Here is a 14,179-nt window from a genome sequence, read left to right as displayed (position 1 = left end):
GAACCCGCCACCTTAGGTGTATGTGGCTGGTGCCTTAGCCATTTGAGCCACAGGTGCCAAGCCTTTTTTTTTTTTTGGAGAGAATCTTAGAGGACCAATGAACTTCTATAATAGTAGAGTTAATAAACCACAGGGTATTTCTTTAACATTTTGGTTCTTAGGAGCTTAAATGTATGTATTGAAGGGAAGGGTATCTGAAGGCCAGGAACAAATGGGTTATGGCTCACAGTGCTTTCTGTTGGAGTGTTTGATGCCCCAGCGAAGCCAGCTGCTTTCTTCCCTAAAGAGTGCCAGTTTTTGGAGGGGCAAAGAAGGAGATGGCTATTGGCTCCCAGCAGAGCTGATGCTGAGGAACTTGACTTCTGTCTATAGCAGGCATAGCTGAGCCCAGGCCTCTTCTGCCCAGCTCAGGCCTGGCCACACACAGTCTAGAAGAGCTGCTCAGAGACAGCATGGGTGGACCTTGCCCAGGTCACCCATCAGAGAAACCTGACCCAGGTGTAGGGGAGATCTCCAGAGAGGTCCTCTCAGAAATTCTTTGACACAGAAAAAAACGTTAGCAGCTAGTGCTCTCAATTTCAAAATTCTGTTTCAAATGTGATTCTGTGAAAGATTGCATACATGCATAAACATTCATTTCTGGTATTGGTTCTGCCATTGTGATTCTCAGGTAAACTGGTCCTGTTGGTATTGTAAGAATTTTTAAAAATGTTCATCATTTGGAAAGTTTCAGCTGAGCTAAGATTTTTTTCAAACACCACTTTGCCTAAATAGGAATGTGAACAGAAAGTTTACTGAACTATTAGTTTGCTCAGATGGTCGTAAAAAGTACCACAAACTATGAAGCTTACACAACAGGTAATTGCTGTCTCACGGTTCTGGAAGCTAGAAGTCTGAAGTCAGGGTGTTGGCAGAGTTGTTTCCCTCTAAGGTCTGTGGCAGAGAGTCTGGTCCATGCCTATCCCAGAGCTTCTCATGGTTGCTGACAATTTGTCAGGGTTCCTTGGCTTGGAGACGCATCACCCCAACCTCTGCCCTCACCTTCATGTTGCATTTCCCTGTACGTGTTTGTGTAAGTTCCCCTTTGTATAAGGACACCAGTTGTACTGGGCCAGGACCCACCCCCATGACCTCATTTTCATTCAATCACCCCTGTAAAGACCCTGTCTCCAAATAAGGTCACATTCTGAGGTCCTAGGGGTCAGGACTCCAACATATCTTCTTTGGGGGATACAGTTTGACCCATAACAACCAACATGATTTCTTACTATCAGTCAAGGGACAGTTCCAGGGGCTTTCTCTGTGTCCAGCACTGTCCTATAAACCATATATAAGGAGCCCCTGTAAGGAGTATGAGGTTCCATCTTCAGGAGGGTCATGAGATTGTACCAAGTAGAATTTTCAGGATGAAGGGAGATCTTTCAGGCCTGGAGGGTAGTGTGGAAAGAGCTTTAGTGTAGATGAGGAGAGGCTGCCTGACTTCCAGGACTGGATGTGTGTGTTGGGGTATGAAGGAGGTCGTAGGAATGGGGAACTGGGATGAGTAACGCCAGATTAGAGAGGACCTTGAAAGGAGTGTGAACTTTTTGATAAGAACTAGGACCATGACAGACTCAAGACTGTGGAGTGGCCTGGTCACTGCTGATTTGAGAATGAGTTGTGTGAGTGTTGAAATATGCAGACAAGAGCTGAGAGGTCTTGTCAGATTGAGGACAACAAGATAGGAGGGGGAAGCCAGGGGAGACCCAGCAAGCCACACACAGTGGACACAGCACATTTGGAGTGGCCGAGGATATTTGCAACATGGATTGGGAATGTAACATTAAGACTGGTTTCTTCCCCAGACCATACCTGGTCAGTCCCAGCTTCCAGGGTCTGTGCTGAATGAACAGATGTGTTGTGTTCAGTGGTATGGGTGGACCTGCCTTTGGTTCCCAAAGAAGAAAGCTGATTCTGCATCCAGGGCTGAGTCTCAGCTCTGGCACAGCCATTGTTGGGAATACTTCATTTTAGAACCCAGGGTGATGGTGACAGGGCTGCAGGATAAACAGTGGTGCTCTCAGAACTTGTGTGCCTCTCAATTGTCGTTCTCCTGGTGGGAAGCTGTGCCCAGCGCATGGAAGCTCATGTTTTTTGACACAGAAGGCCAAGCCACTTTCATGGAAGACTGGCTAGCACCCTTTAGGAAATGAACCTGCAGAATGTGGCATTTGTTGGGGGCCCCAGCAAGGCTGACCCCACCTACTTGGTGGAGTCTCCCACACCCAGCTTCCCTTGAATGGAGTTTTTTTAACCACTGGCTTCATGTCATCAGAGCACATTGGCACTGCCCAGGCATCACTGTTGGAAACGCATCAAGAGGGTGAAGCCCAGCACCAGGGCATGTAGCAGAAGGGATTTGGGGGTGACATTGGGACACATGATGCCTATTAAGTGTCCTTTCATCCCTTGCCTACTGACTGACAACCGTGCTCCTTTCTGTATCTTTTGTTCACTTTTCAGGAGTGCCCCAGCCTCACCCACGCACCCTGGGCTGATGTCCCCTCGTTCGAGTGGCCTGCAGACTCCAGAGTGTGTGTCCCGAGAGGGCTCACCCATCCCACATGACCCCGACTTTGGGTCAAAGTTAGCTGCTGTTCCAGAATATCGGTATTCCCAAAGCGCACCCGGTAAAGAGTGGTTTTATCCTTTTACTGAATGTGGCAGAACTTGAGACAGCAGGGGATGGGACTGGGTGGGCATGAGGAGTCAACTACCCTCTCTCTCTGTCCCTCATCCAGGTTCACCTGTTAGTGCCCAGCCAGTGATCATGGCTATGCCTCCCCGACCGTCCAGTTTGGTAGCCAAGCCTGTGGCCTACATGCCAGCCTCCATAGTGACTTCACAGCAGCCTGCAGGCCACGCGATCCACGTCGTGCAGCAGGCCCCCACGGTCACCATGGTTAGGGTGGTCACCACCTCTGCCAGCTCTGCCAATGGGTACATCCTGGCCAGCCAGGGCTCAGCAGGAGGCTCCCAGGACACTGCGGGCACAGCTGTGCTGGACCTGGGCAGTGAGGCCAGAGGTAATGTGTCTGTGGCCAGTGGCCAGTGGCCTTTGCAGAAATTCAGGGGCTGTCCTGTCCTCTGAGAGGTAGCACCTTCAGCCTAGAAGTGGGGGCTCAAGGAGGATGGTTCTCAGGCATCTGTCCACTCTGCCTATCTTTGTAAATCAGCCTTAATTGTCTTAAAAAGCTTTTTCATTTGTTGAATGGTGCCTTCAAATGCATATAGCTGTTTCCTTGAAATATTTTTTTCCCTTAAGGTAACATTGAATTAAATTGTGAGATTCTGCATAAAATTAGAATTTAACATTTTCTACAGGAGAAAGAATAAGCCTGGCAGGGTAATTCCTTAGAGCAGGAGTCTTTAGAAGAGTCATTTAGAGCAAAGAGCAGCTGTGGATTTCTTCCTAGGAACTCAATGGGGTAGATGTTGAAAATGCAGCTAATACTGTGGAAGATCCTATCAGGAACTCTTTTACATTAAGCAGCATTTCCTACTTGTTGTTACCACTGTTGACTTAATCTCAGCAGTAATTTTTATTTGTCATAATGAAAACACCATTTTGGTAGGGTGGCATCTGTGGCTCAGGTGGGTAGGATGCCAGCCCCATATGCCAAGGGTGGCAGGTTCAAATCCGGCCCCGGCCAAACTGCAACAAAAAAATAGCCGGGCATTGTGGCAGACACCTGTAGTCTCAGCTACTCGGGAGGCTGAGACAAGAGAATTGCCTAAGCCCAGGAGTTGGAGGTTGCTATGAGCTGTGACACCGCTGGACTCTACTGAGGACGATAAAGTGAGAGTTTGTCTCTATAAAAAAATAAAAGAAAATGAAAATACCATTTTGGTGAAGGAAGACTAAAGCAGATCATTTCACTCCAAATAATACATTCTCTTTTTCAGATTAAATTTTGGTTAGTTCAAGTTAAGGTACTTAAAATATTCTTCTAAAATCCTGCTAATTGTCTTATTTGAAAATACGTGTGTATTTCATTGGTGGGACTTTTCTTTTGAAAACCAAAGTTTTCCCTAGTGCTACTACCTTCATCCCCTAATTGGCAGGCTCACTGCCATTGATGCATATCCATCATGGTCAAGGAACCGACTCATTGGTCAAGTGTGGTTGTGACATGGTTCCTGTCCTGCAGGCTTGGAAGAGAAACCCACCATCGCATTTGCCACAATCCCCACGGCCAGCGGAGTGATCCAGACAGTGTCCAGCCAGGTGGCCCCCGGAGTTCCCGGACACACAGTCGCCATTCTGCAGCCAGCCACACCAGTGGCCATTGGGCAGCACCACCTTCCTGTCCGGGCCGTCACACAGAACGGAAAGCATGCTGTGCCTACGAACAGTCTAGCCGGCAGCGCCTACGGTGAGGCCCTGTTCAGGCTCCAAGCTGTGTCCTGAGCTCTGTGGCTCTGCCACAAGTCAGTGCCTCAAATGTTTTTCCACATCACTCAGTCATCCTGTCAGCTCAGTCAATTTACTGAGCGGTTACTGAGCGGCTGCTACACGCCGGGTACTGTGAAGGCTAAGAAAAGAGGGAGGAAGGAAAAATTCAGATCTCTACCCTGTGTGGAGCTTGCACTCCACTGGGGTGAGGCAAGAGGGCTGGCGAGCCCCAGAGGGTGGGCTGAGCCTCCAGGGCAGGTCACCTGCATCACAGAGATGAGGGGTAGGCTGTCAGGTGTCCAGTGGGATCCAGAGAAACACAATAGCATGCGGTGGGTGAGGGGCAGGGGCACTAGGCAGGGCAGAACTTGCCAGGGACTGAGTTCCCTCAGCAGGGCAGAGAGGCTCGGCCACACAGAGCAGGGCACTGGGCTGGTGGGTGTGGGCCTGTCTCAGATTCCCCAAGTAAACCTCGGTAAACTTCTTCTCCCCATCAGCCCTTACCAGCCCCCTGCAGCTCCTGGCAGCCCAGGCGAGTTCGTCCACACCAGTGGTGGTCACCCGGGTGTGTGAGGTGGGGCCCGAGGAGTCAGCAGCAGCTGGCGCAGCAGTGGCCACTGCCACACCAGCCACCACCACCGGCACCACTGTCACCTCAGCCTCTTCCACTGGCGAGCCCGAGGTCAAGAGGTCCCGGGTAGAAGAGCCCAGTGGGACTGGAACTACACAGGCCGGGGTCATCACAGCCACTGGCCCCCAGGGGCCAAGCCCCGGGGAGTGACATCACCTGCACCGGGTAGAGTGGGACTCACCCAGCAGTGCCCAGAGCTGGGCCTGGCAGTGCCAGTGGCCGCGCCCACAGACACAGGAGCTAACAGCGGCCTGCAGTGCCCAGTGAGCAGGTGGCTCAGCAGCAGCCCCTGGACAAACCTAGCCCTTTCCATTTTATCTCCTGTCCTCTCATGGTTCAAAACAAAAACACATAAACAAGTTCAGACAACTGATTGTATGATTCTGGGAATTCTTTGTTTTTTCTCCTCTTCCCTCAGCACCATATCCTCTCCCCAGGCCTCTGTCAGGGGTATGGGGAGAAGGTTGTAGCTCAGCATGTCCAAGAATGTGTCAGATGCCTCCCATGAGTAGAATAAGGCTCCGTGGCTTCTGTGTCTGGTTGAAGGAACAGCCTCATCCCAGGAGACTGGACAGAAGTGGGCAGTACACACCAAGGTCCCCACAGGAAGGACACCAGAGGGACGCATGCCTGTCCGGAGCAGCCTGGGAACGAGCAGAGGAAGGCAGGAGCCAGCTGACTGCACGCTGTTCTGTGGTGTCTTTTCCCCAATGGTGACGTAGAAAGTATCAGCATTAATTTGGAGGGGCCCAGGTTTGGCTTTGGACCCCCAACTATTTCTTATTTTATGTAAACATGGAATTCAAGCTGAGTCGTAAATCTAAGACAAACAAAAAAGATAATTATTTTTGACATGTTATTTTGTTTTCATCTTCAGACAGTTTAACAACTATAGGTGTGGGGTTCTTACTGGCATTAGGCCCCTCGAAGAGTAAACCTGCCACTCTGTCTGCTAACTTCAAGTAAGATGGACGGCGTCCTGCCTGGTGTCTGCGAGTGAAAGTCATTAGGATGAGAGATCAGACTTGAGCCAGCCCTCCTGCCCCTGGCACTGGAGGCGAGAGGAGGCTGCCTACTCTGCGTGGAGGACCTGCCATGTTCACCAGTGGCTTTGTCATCCTGAGGTTGATGGATACAGTGGGACCTACCAGTGTCAAGCGCAGTCTGCCCATGCTGCTTGTCCCCAGATGACAGCTTCCTGACCACCCAGTTCTAATCTTCTGTTGTAAATTTGAATGCTTTTTTCTCCCTGACCTGAATGAAGCACTAGGGCCCTGGTCAGCCAGCAGAAAGGAGACCTCCATGCAGCAGTCGGTGAGCAGGCTGTGCCCACCACGTTCCACTCCCACTAACTGACTTGGCTTTGTAGCCAGCACAGTGAGAACCAAAGGACAGGCTGCTCTGAATGATCCTGTGGCTCCCAGGCCCCCTCAGGATGTCCCTGTACCAGAGCCAGGGCTGGCTGGTGTTTGGCTCGATTTGGGGATGAGATTGGAGTCCTTCAGCTTCTCACATTTTCAGGAAATGCTACATCCATCTACATAAAGATTGACTTTAAGTTTTATCAGTCAGTCTGATACTGGTTTTCCTAGGAGCAGACTACAACTAGAAAGGACAAGTTTGAGAGGTCGAGAAGTCTCAGATGAATGGCTGTTGTTAGAAGTAGCCTGTCCTCAGCATCCCAGCCTTAGCCATGGCCCTGGTGGAGAAGCTGCAGAGAGATCCAGTTTCCTGGAGAGTGTCTGAGGGAACAGCAGATGGTCCCACAAGAACCAGGTCCTAGGTGGGCATGGGCTGCCTTAAAGGGACACACCCTTCAAAATGATTCTGAGGTGGTACAGAAGACTGGCAGCCACTGTGACCAGGCCACAGCCACACCAGGGCCACTGCCCCCCAGGACAAGTGTAGAATGTCCGCCAGCTTCCTCTTTTCTGTCTGGGAGGGAAAATCCCCATTCTGTTGTTTTTTTAAGCCCCTCTAACCAGTTGTTTCTATGGCACTAAACTCTAAGTGGGAAATAAGCTCTTTTTTGCAGTCCATACCTGTTGCCTCCGGATGGGAGGAAAACAGCTGGGGGTGCATCCTCAGGTGTCATTCCTGCTACCCACAATGCTCTCTTTTCCATACTCATAGTTTCTGGTATTTGTGTGAACTTTTTCCTTCCAGTGTGCCTGGTGCGTGCATAGGTGGGAATGAGCAGGTGGGGCAGTGAGGTTGGCCGCGCAGGAGCTCTCTAGGGTCTGTCACAGGGGCTTCAGGGCCGCCTGCTGCTACTTCCTGTCCTACTGACTGTTTCTTCCCAGAGGTGCATGTGGTCACCCTCAGAGGAGAGCTTTGTTTGTTTTTGGATTGTCCCATCTGCCCTAGGTTTATCTCCTTATGAAAGCTGATGTCATCTGCAGAGAGCACCCAGTGCCAGCCAGAAAAGAATGCTGTTTACAAAGTGTTTGCTTGCATCTTTGCCTGGTCTGATCAGTCTGCATCCAGCCCATTTGCTTCCTGGCTTTGAGATGTTTTGGTTTCTGTCCTTTTTCACTCTCATATTTATGCCAGTTCCAGGCAAAGGAAAAGAACGGGAGGGGATGGATGACCAGGAAACGGAGAGGACAGAAATTGGGGGTGACATCCTGCCACACAGAGTCAGCACCTTTTAGCTTCTGCTGGGACTGAGAAGAGAAGTGGCCCTAGAGGTCAGCTCAGACCCCAAATGGGGCAGCAGAGGAGGGTTGGGCTGAGGAACTGCCACTCAGGACTTGTAAACAATGAGGTTTTTAAGAGTTTTAGCCATCTGACCAGGTAGCATGCCTAGCTCGTGCCAGAACTAATCCTGGAACTGGTAACTGGAGGCCCAGGAATGGCTGGTGACTAGAGGAGCTGCACATCCTGCCCAGAGCTCTCTCTTGTCTATGAGCCAACCAAGTGAGAGTCTCTTTGCTGAACTCACCCACAGAAGCAAGAGCACAGGCCAGGGAGACCAAGAGAGCCACAGCCTGTGGTCTGGGTGGCCTATTACCCCCTATGGTTTAGAATGAGGGCCCAGGTGACTTTCTCTGGGTTGTTAAGGGTGAACTGACCCTAGCAGTGTCAAGTGGGGGAATGAAAAAATTTGATTCCAGTATGATACCAGAGGCTTTTGTTCACCCTAGGGCTCAAATCTCTGGCATGACTTGCGGGAGATCAGCCAGGTTGAGGTGATTATTCTGGGAAGAGCTCCCTCCTGCTTTGGGCCCTCTCATGGGTGCTCCCTCTTAGGCCCTGAAGCCTGGTAACCCTCTTCTTTCTTCTGCTTCTTGGTTGACAAATTACCAGGTTTACCAAATGTAGGAAAACATATTCTTTGAATAAGAATTAGGTCACAAAACTTGTTAGATAGTTGAGCATGTGCCCATCAAGACAGTCGAATATGCTATGGGAAGTGAAGAGAATTGTACCTTTCCACCTGCTGCCAGAACCATGCTTGGCCCAGGGCACTTTCTTTCATGCTGGCTCCTGCCATCAGCCCAGGGTCCATGGTGCAGCAGAGCCATGGGTCACAGAGAGACCCAGGTCATCCCAGGTGGATGGTGCACATCCATCCTTAGCTGTTTGCATCTGTCTTTCCATTCTGAGGTTTCCCTGGTAACATCTAGCCTCTGTTGAGTGTGGAGAGTCTGTCATTCAAAGCCTTTGAGGCATTAAAGTAGAACATTGCTTTTCTAAATCCTTAAAAACGATACACCTAGAACCTAGAACCCTTTGTCCCAACTTGAATCCCCTCTTGGAGTTAAGGCTGTGCATGGCCAGACAGACCTGCAGTGCCCCAGTTCTCTCCCTGATTTCACCTTAGAGGTTGCTGTGTGCTCAGGGAAGACAGAACCATGTGGTCTGGTCCCCTTTGCACAGTCCTTCGAGACCGGTGCTGAAAAGACCCAAGGAGTGTACTGAGACCAGGGAGGCAGAGACCCACGAACACCACACCAACAGCCCCCTTCAGGTCTGCTTTGTTCCTATTGGGGTTTGCTATTGATTTGTATTTTCTTTATCTCTTATCTAAGAACTAAGCCAATGAAAATGATAGAAATGAATTTCTGAGTTGCTGAGTATTGTGTGATGCGAGGGACCATTCTTTGTGTTTCTCAAGCCAGGAATGGGTCTGGTGGTGCTTTGCTAACACCTCCCTTCCCTGTGCCACAGATGCTCCCAGCCCCCGAAGTTCTCTGCTGAGGCTGATCTTGGCCTCCTAGCTTCTAGATCTCTTTTGTGTACCTGCTAGTCCTGATGAAAGATTGGTCTGGGGTCACAGGCATCACTCATTTCCTCTAAATAAGGAGTGATCTCCACAGACTCTTTAAAGTGAGTACCAGTGTCCAGAGACCCGTGTCCAGGGCCACCTCTCTCTGTAGAGAAAAATCCCTCCGTTATGCAATCCAGAGTTCAGAAGGAGGAGAAAGATTTTCCTTGGCTTTGAAATCATTGTCTTATTTTATAGAGACAAAGAATACACCCCATTGGAAACAATGAAAACCGTTGAATGTGAAAATGTTTGAGAAGAAAGGCTTTTTCTCAGAGCTTTAGAGTTAGTGGGAGAAGTTGTCTGTTTCTCTTCAGAAGCCTCAAATTCTGCTTGGCACTTCAGTTACTTCATCTGGTGTGAGGGATCGTTGCTGTCTCTGGAGAGGATGCCTGAGTCTGTCCTCTGCACCAACTCACTCCTCTGAGAGCAGAGCCCCCTGACAGGACAGCAGAATAATGGGTGACCTGCCTCTGCCCCCTGCACTGAGTAGACACAGCTTGCTCTGGAGTGACAAGAAATGATTGTGAGCCTCTCTGTGAGTCAGAAGAGCTCCCAGGATGCTGAGCTGAAGCCTTGTCCATGCCGTGAGCCACTCAACTGCAGAGGTCAGCAGGGGCAGCCCTGGCCACCTCGCCACACTCCTGTCGGGGCTCATGTGAAAGTGTGTTTGCCACTGCCTAGTCTCACCTCCTTCATGATACCTCTGCCTAGAAGCAATATTATTTAATAAGAATAATTTAAATTGTTCAATTGTGCTGCTATGAAGATAGGATTAATCTTTAGATGGGACTTATTATTGGAGGTTCCCTGATACATATTTTGGCTTTTTGAAGTTAGGGCAGAATAGAGAATGTAACACATGGTCTCTTGCTCAGTTTCTCTCTGTTATTTTTAAATTGTTTCCCTGCATCTTACAAGTTCCTTGGCATTTTATAAGTTCCCTCCTGCAGGCCTTGTTTTAAACATTATGTTTTTTTAAATGCTCAGGACACAGTTTTTATCATCTGCATACCTGTCTTTGCTATGGTTTGGTGCAAGACATCTGCTACTTCTGTTTTCTTTTAGTACCACAAGCTGCTACATTTGATGACCAGTGGGAGGGTTTGGAATCACTGCCTTGTGGGGTGTCTTGGGTAGCACTGCAGCCCCCTGCAGGGCAGTGAGCTGGACCATGTGCCTCATGACGGGACCCTTCCCAGGTGGCTTGAATTTGTGGAAGGATCATCCATGGGAGCTGCTGCTTTATTATCTGTCCTCCGTTACCCAGCCCTATAGCTTCCAAGTGACAGCTGCTTAGAAGACTGGGATTTTGTGACACACAACCATGAGTGTTTCCTCTGAACTGAAATTATAAATAGGCCCATTTCACTGACTTTGTTTATGAAAAGTAGTTATACTCTTACTTTAAAAAAAAGTCACTTGTGAGTTGTCTCTGTAGCCTACAGACACTGAAGCTGTCTCTGCTGTCCTGCTTTCCAGCCTGGCTTGTCCCCCTCCTGCCAGTGCAGCTCTGCTCCTCAGTGCTGCCATACAAGGGAACACACCAGAATGCATCCTGGCAGCTGGGCACCCAAACAGAGTTGCTGCCTTGGTGTGAGGCTGGCCTGACTAACCCTGACGGGGAGAAAGTTCTTGGGGGCCAAAACAAGTTTTGGGGGGCCACCTAGCAAGAGGTGAGAAGTGGGGAGTCACTGATGGACCTCTCTGAGGCTGTCACATAAAGTCTGTTGCAGCTTCTTGGAGACCAGGACCCTGCCCTGAGGAACAGCCTTGTCCTCAGAGTGAGAAGCCTGTAGGTCAGCAAGTAGAGGCCTCCTCAGACTAGGAGTGTGACACACAAGCTCTGCCTGCCACCAAAATGGGCATTTTTACAATATTTCAGGACACGACTGAATTAGCCTTAGGGTTTAGTTTCTGTGACTGGTTCTGGCTTTCTCAGTGTTTGAGAAAGTAGTTGAGGGAGCAGTCACTGCCATTATGCATCTTCCTTCCTCTCCTGGGAAGCCCTCCAAGGATTTCATGTGTTTCTTTGCTTTGGCTGAGCAGCAGGACATGGCCTAATGAGCTCAATGCATCTCAAGGTCCATTCTTCAGGTTCAGCCAGACTGCCAACTGTGACTGCTAGGTTTCTGGGTCACTCTCATCTTTTTGCTCCTTACCTAGTTATCCTACGAGAGTTAGAATAGAATTAGAAGAATCCTACTTTATTATTCTTTCTTTTCTGCCTGAATAGGATTTAAAAATTTTTTTTTATTATTATTGAGGTAAAATAGACTATCTCTCTAGTTGTTCTTTATCTGGGACTCTCTTTTCTGGAACAGTTGCTTATTTGATTCACCCAGATATTCACTGGTGGCTTCCTCTGTGTCAGACACAGTGAGGATAGAGCAGGGGGCTGGGCCCAACGGGGGTTGGCTGGGCACCCCTCGCTCTGCCAGGGTTTTGTTCTCTGTGAGCTGGGAGTCATTCTTCCAGAGCTTTTGTCCAGAGTCACAAGCAGTGGCTAGAACTGTCCCCTGGATTTCTGAATGTGTTGGCTGAGCTGAACCAAGACGTGTGACTCTGAATGAATTTGTTTTTCCTGTATGATGTTAAACTGCTCTGGTGTGTGCTGGTCACCCCTGGAACTTGAGGATGCAGGAGCTGTGACCCCAACACTGCACTCTAGCCTGGGTAACAGAGCCAGACCCCGTCTCAGAATAAATAAATAAATACATAAACCATGCCTGTGGCCTCTAAATTCTGGATTTACTGGTCCAGCTTTTTTTTTTTTTAATTTTCCTTTTTTTTAATCAGTAAAAATTGGGACTTTAAAATCAAGGCCTTGCTCCCTTCCTTTGTAGAAAGGCTTCTTGGGTACCTCACATGCCTGCTTCTATATACCTGGTTTCTGTTTTGGGGAGAGGAGAGACAGAGCCGTGCTCTGGGTTGTCCTGAGAGGTGGCTGCGTCCAGATCCTCAAGCTCTAACATCCTGCAGTGTAGGCCGTCAGCTGTGGCACACTCAAGGGAGGGGTTAAAGCCAATACTGAGATTTTGTTTTTATCTGAATAATAATTCTCCTGTAAAAATAATTTGGGAGGGGCGGGTGTTTGGGGTGTGTGTGTGTATATGTGTGTATGTATTTTTTTTTTTTACAGTGGCTGTCTAAAGTATTTTTCACAATATGTTTAATAATCAATGCTTTAAAAAGCAGTGGTATCCTATAAAGTAGAAATTTGGGTTCTGGAGTGTTGGGTATGAGGGTGGGACACGTCAGGGGGCTGTGCCTCACCCCAAGGAGGGAACAGCAGCACTGGGAGGCTCAAGTGCCACTGCCAGGGGGCAGACAGCCCTATGTCCACAGCGGGCAGCCTTGTATGTTCATTTCAAATGGGATACAGTATTTTTTTAATATGGAGCCATACTTTTTTTTTTTAAAGTTTGAGATCTGAATGTGATTTCTAATTGTATCAGACGTTAATGTTTTAAAGCTATAACAAAGTTTAAAATTTCTACTTTTTGTTTTTCATTTATTTTAACTGTTCTTTTATCTATTAAATTGTTGTATGTGGATGGGGAAGTTTTGTTTCTCCTCTTAGCATTTGTTTCTATAACCAGAAATAAAATTATATATTAAAGAGATGACACTGAGGCTCTGTGTGGTGCAATTGAATGGGCTGTGCTGAGGGATGGTGTGTGGACAGATGCTTAGTCTGGATATACAGCCAGCCTCTGTGCCCTGAAGTGTGAGCCCTGGAGCCCCAAGATGCTCAGGAGGCTGCAGGGGGCTGGGAGCTGTGTTGAGGGTGTCCCATTCCTGGGAAGAGGCTGCTGAATGTATAGGTGCCTGTGACCATGGCCTAGGCGATCCCCTGGGGAATCTCGGAATGTGATGACAACTTGGGCCTGCCCCTCAGACAAGGCAAGGGAGGAGCCAGCAAGCCCCCCTCCAAGAACCAGCCCACAGCTTGGATTGCCTGGGCAGGAAGTGTGGAGGGAGGTGTGCCTGCAAGTGCCCACAGCTGGGTGCTTCCTGCTGGCACTGAGCTAGATGAGGATTTCTACCTATTTCATGTCTGTTTTCTCTGAGGCCTTTCCTCTTCCAGGTGTAGGGGGTGAGGGTGGGAGTCAGGTGAGCATGCCACTGACCTCAGAGCCTGACAGACCTAGGGTCAGGGTCCAGCTGCAGTTTAGCTTGCAGTACACGGAATTTCTTCACATGCAGATCCACAGCTCTGCTTCAAAGAGTTTTGTGTGGATTGAATGAGGTGGCACCCAGACCCAGGCTGGCAGAGCACTCTGTTCACGTCAGCTGAGTGGAGGTGCCCCCCTCTTCTCTCAGGGCCCCCAGATTTAAAAGAAGACACTTGAGTGTTTCTGCTGCAAACTACCACTGGCTGGAGATTTTATAAGAATGTGTTTCTCACAGGTATGTTTGCACGTGTGACACATTCAGCTAAATAGACAACTTGCATTTTTCAGATTTTGCATTTGTCCACAGTTACAGCTGAGGTTTGAACATTTCTCTGCTTTCCTCTGGTTACTCTATTGTCATTGTAAGATTCTAGCTACAGGTATTAACACACACTTAACAGATCTAATACACAGAGTTGCCATAAAGCTCATGTACAATTTTAAACTGCACTTTATGGATACCCTGTATTCAGGATTTCAGCCAAATACCCAACCATGAGTAAGAATAATTAAATTTCCTCCAGGGTGTTGCACTGGCTAATTTGTATCTCCTTTTAAGTTTTAGTCTTTTTAAATTCTGTTTTTGATTAGGACAACCATTTCACTAGTGAGACCTTAAAATAACATTTTACACAAATATAAGTTTTCTGTATTTTTTTTTTTTT

General features: G+C 48.6%; 1 protein-coding gene across 1 annotated transcript in view; it reads left to right on the top strand.

Annotated features, from left to right (window-relative positions):
- The window catches only part of FOXK1 (forkhead box K1), a 76,099-nt gene extending 63,134 nt beyond the window's left edge, over positions 1-12,965 (top strand). The window contains exons 6-9 of the mRNA XM_012808694.2: positions 2,503-2,669; positions 2,781-3,065; positions 4,191-4,415; positions 4,933-12,965. Of these exons, the coding sequence (XP_012664148.1) occupies positions 2,503-2,669; positions 2,781-3,065; positions 4,191-4,415; positions 4,933-5,216 (961 nt within the window). The 3' untranslated portion in view covers positions 5,217-12,965. The remainder of the gene's footprint in view (positions 1-2,502; positions 2,670-2,780; positions 3,066-4,190; positions 4,416-4,932) is intronic.
- The last annotated feature ends 1,214 nt before the right edge of the window (positions 12,966-14,179 follow it).

Source organism: Otolemur garnettii, unplaced genomic scaffold (genome assembly GCF_000181295.1).
Source record: "Otolemur garnettii isolate 467f Iridium unplaced genomic scaffold, OtoGar3 scaffold00092, whole genome shotgun sequence".
Lineage (NCBI taxonomy): Eukaryota > Metazoa > Chordata > Mammalia > Primates > Galagidae > Otolemur > Otolemur garnettii.
The sequence above is the reverse complement of the archived record's forward strand: the minus strand, read 5'-3'. Positions and strand labels throughout refer to the sequence as shown.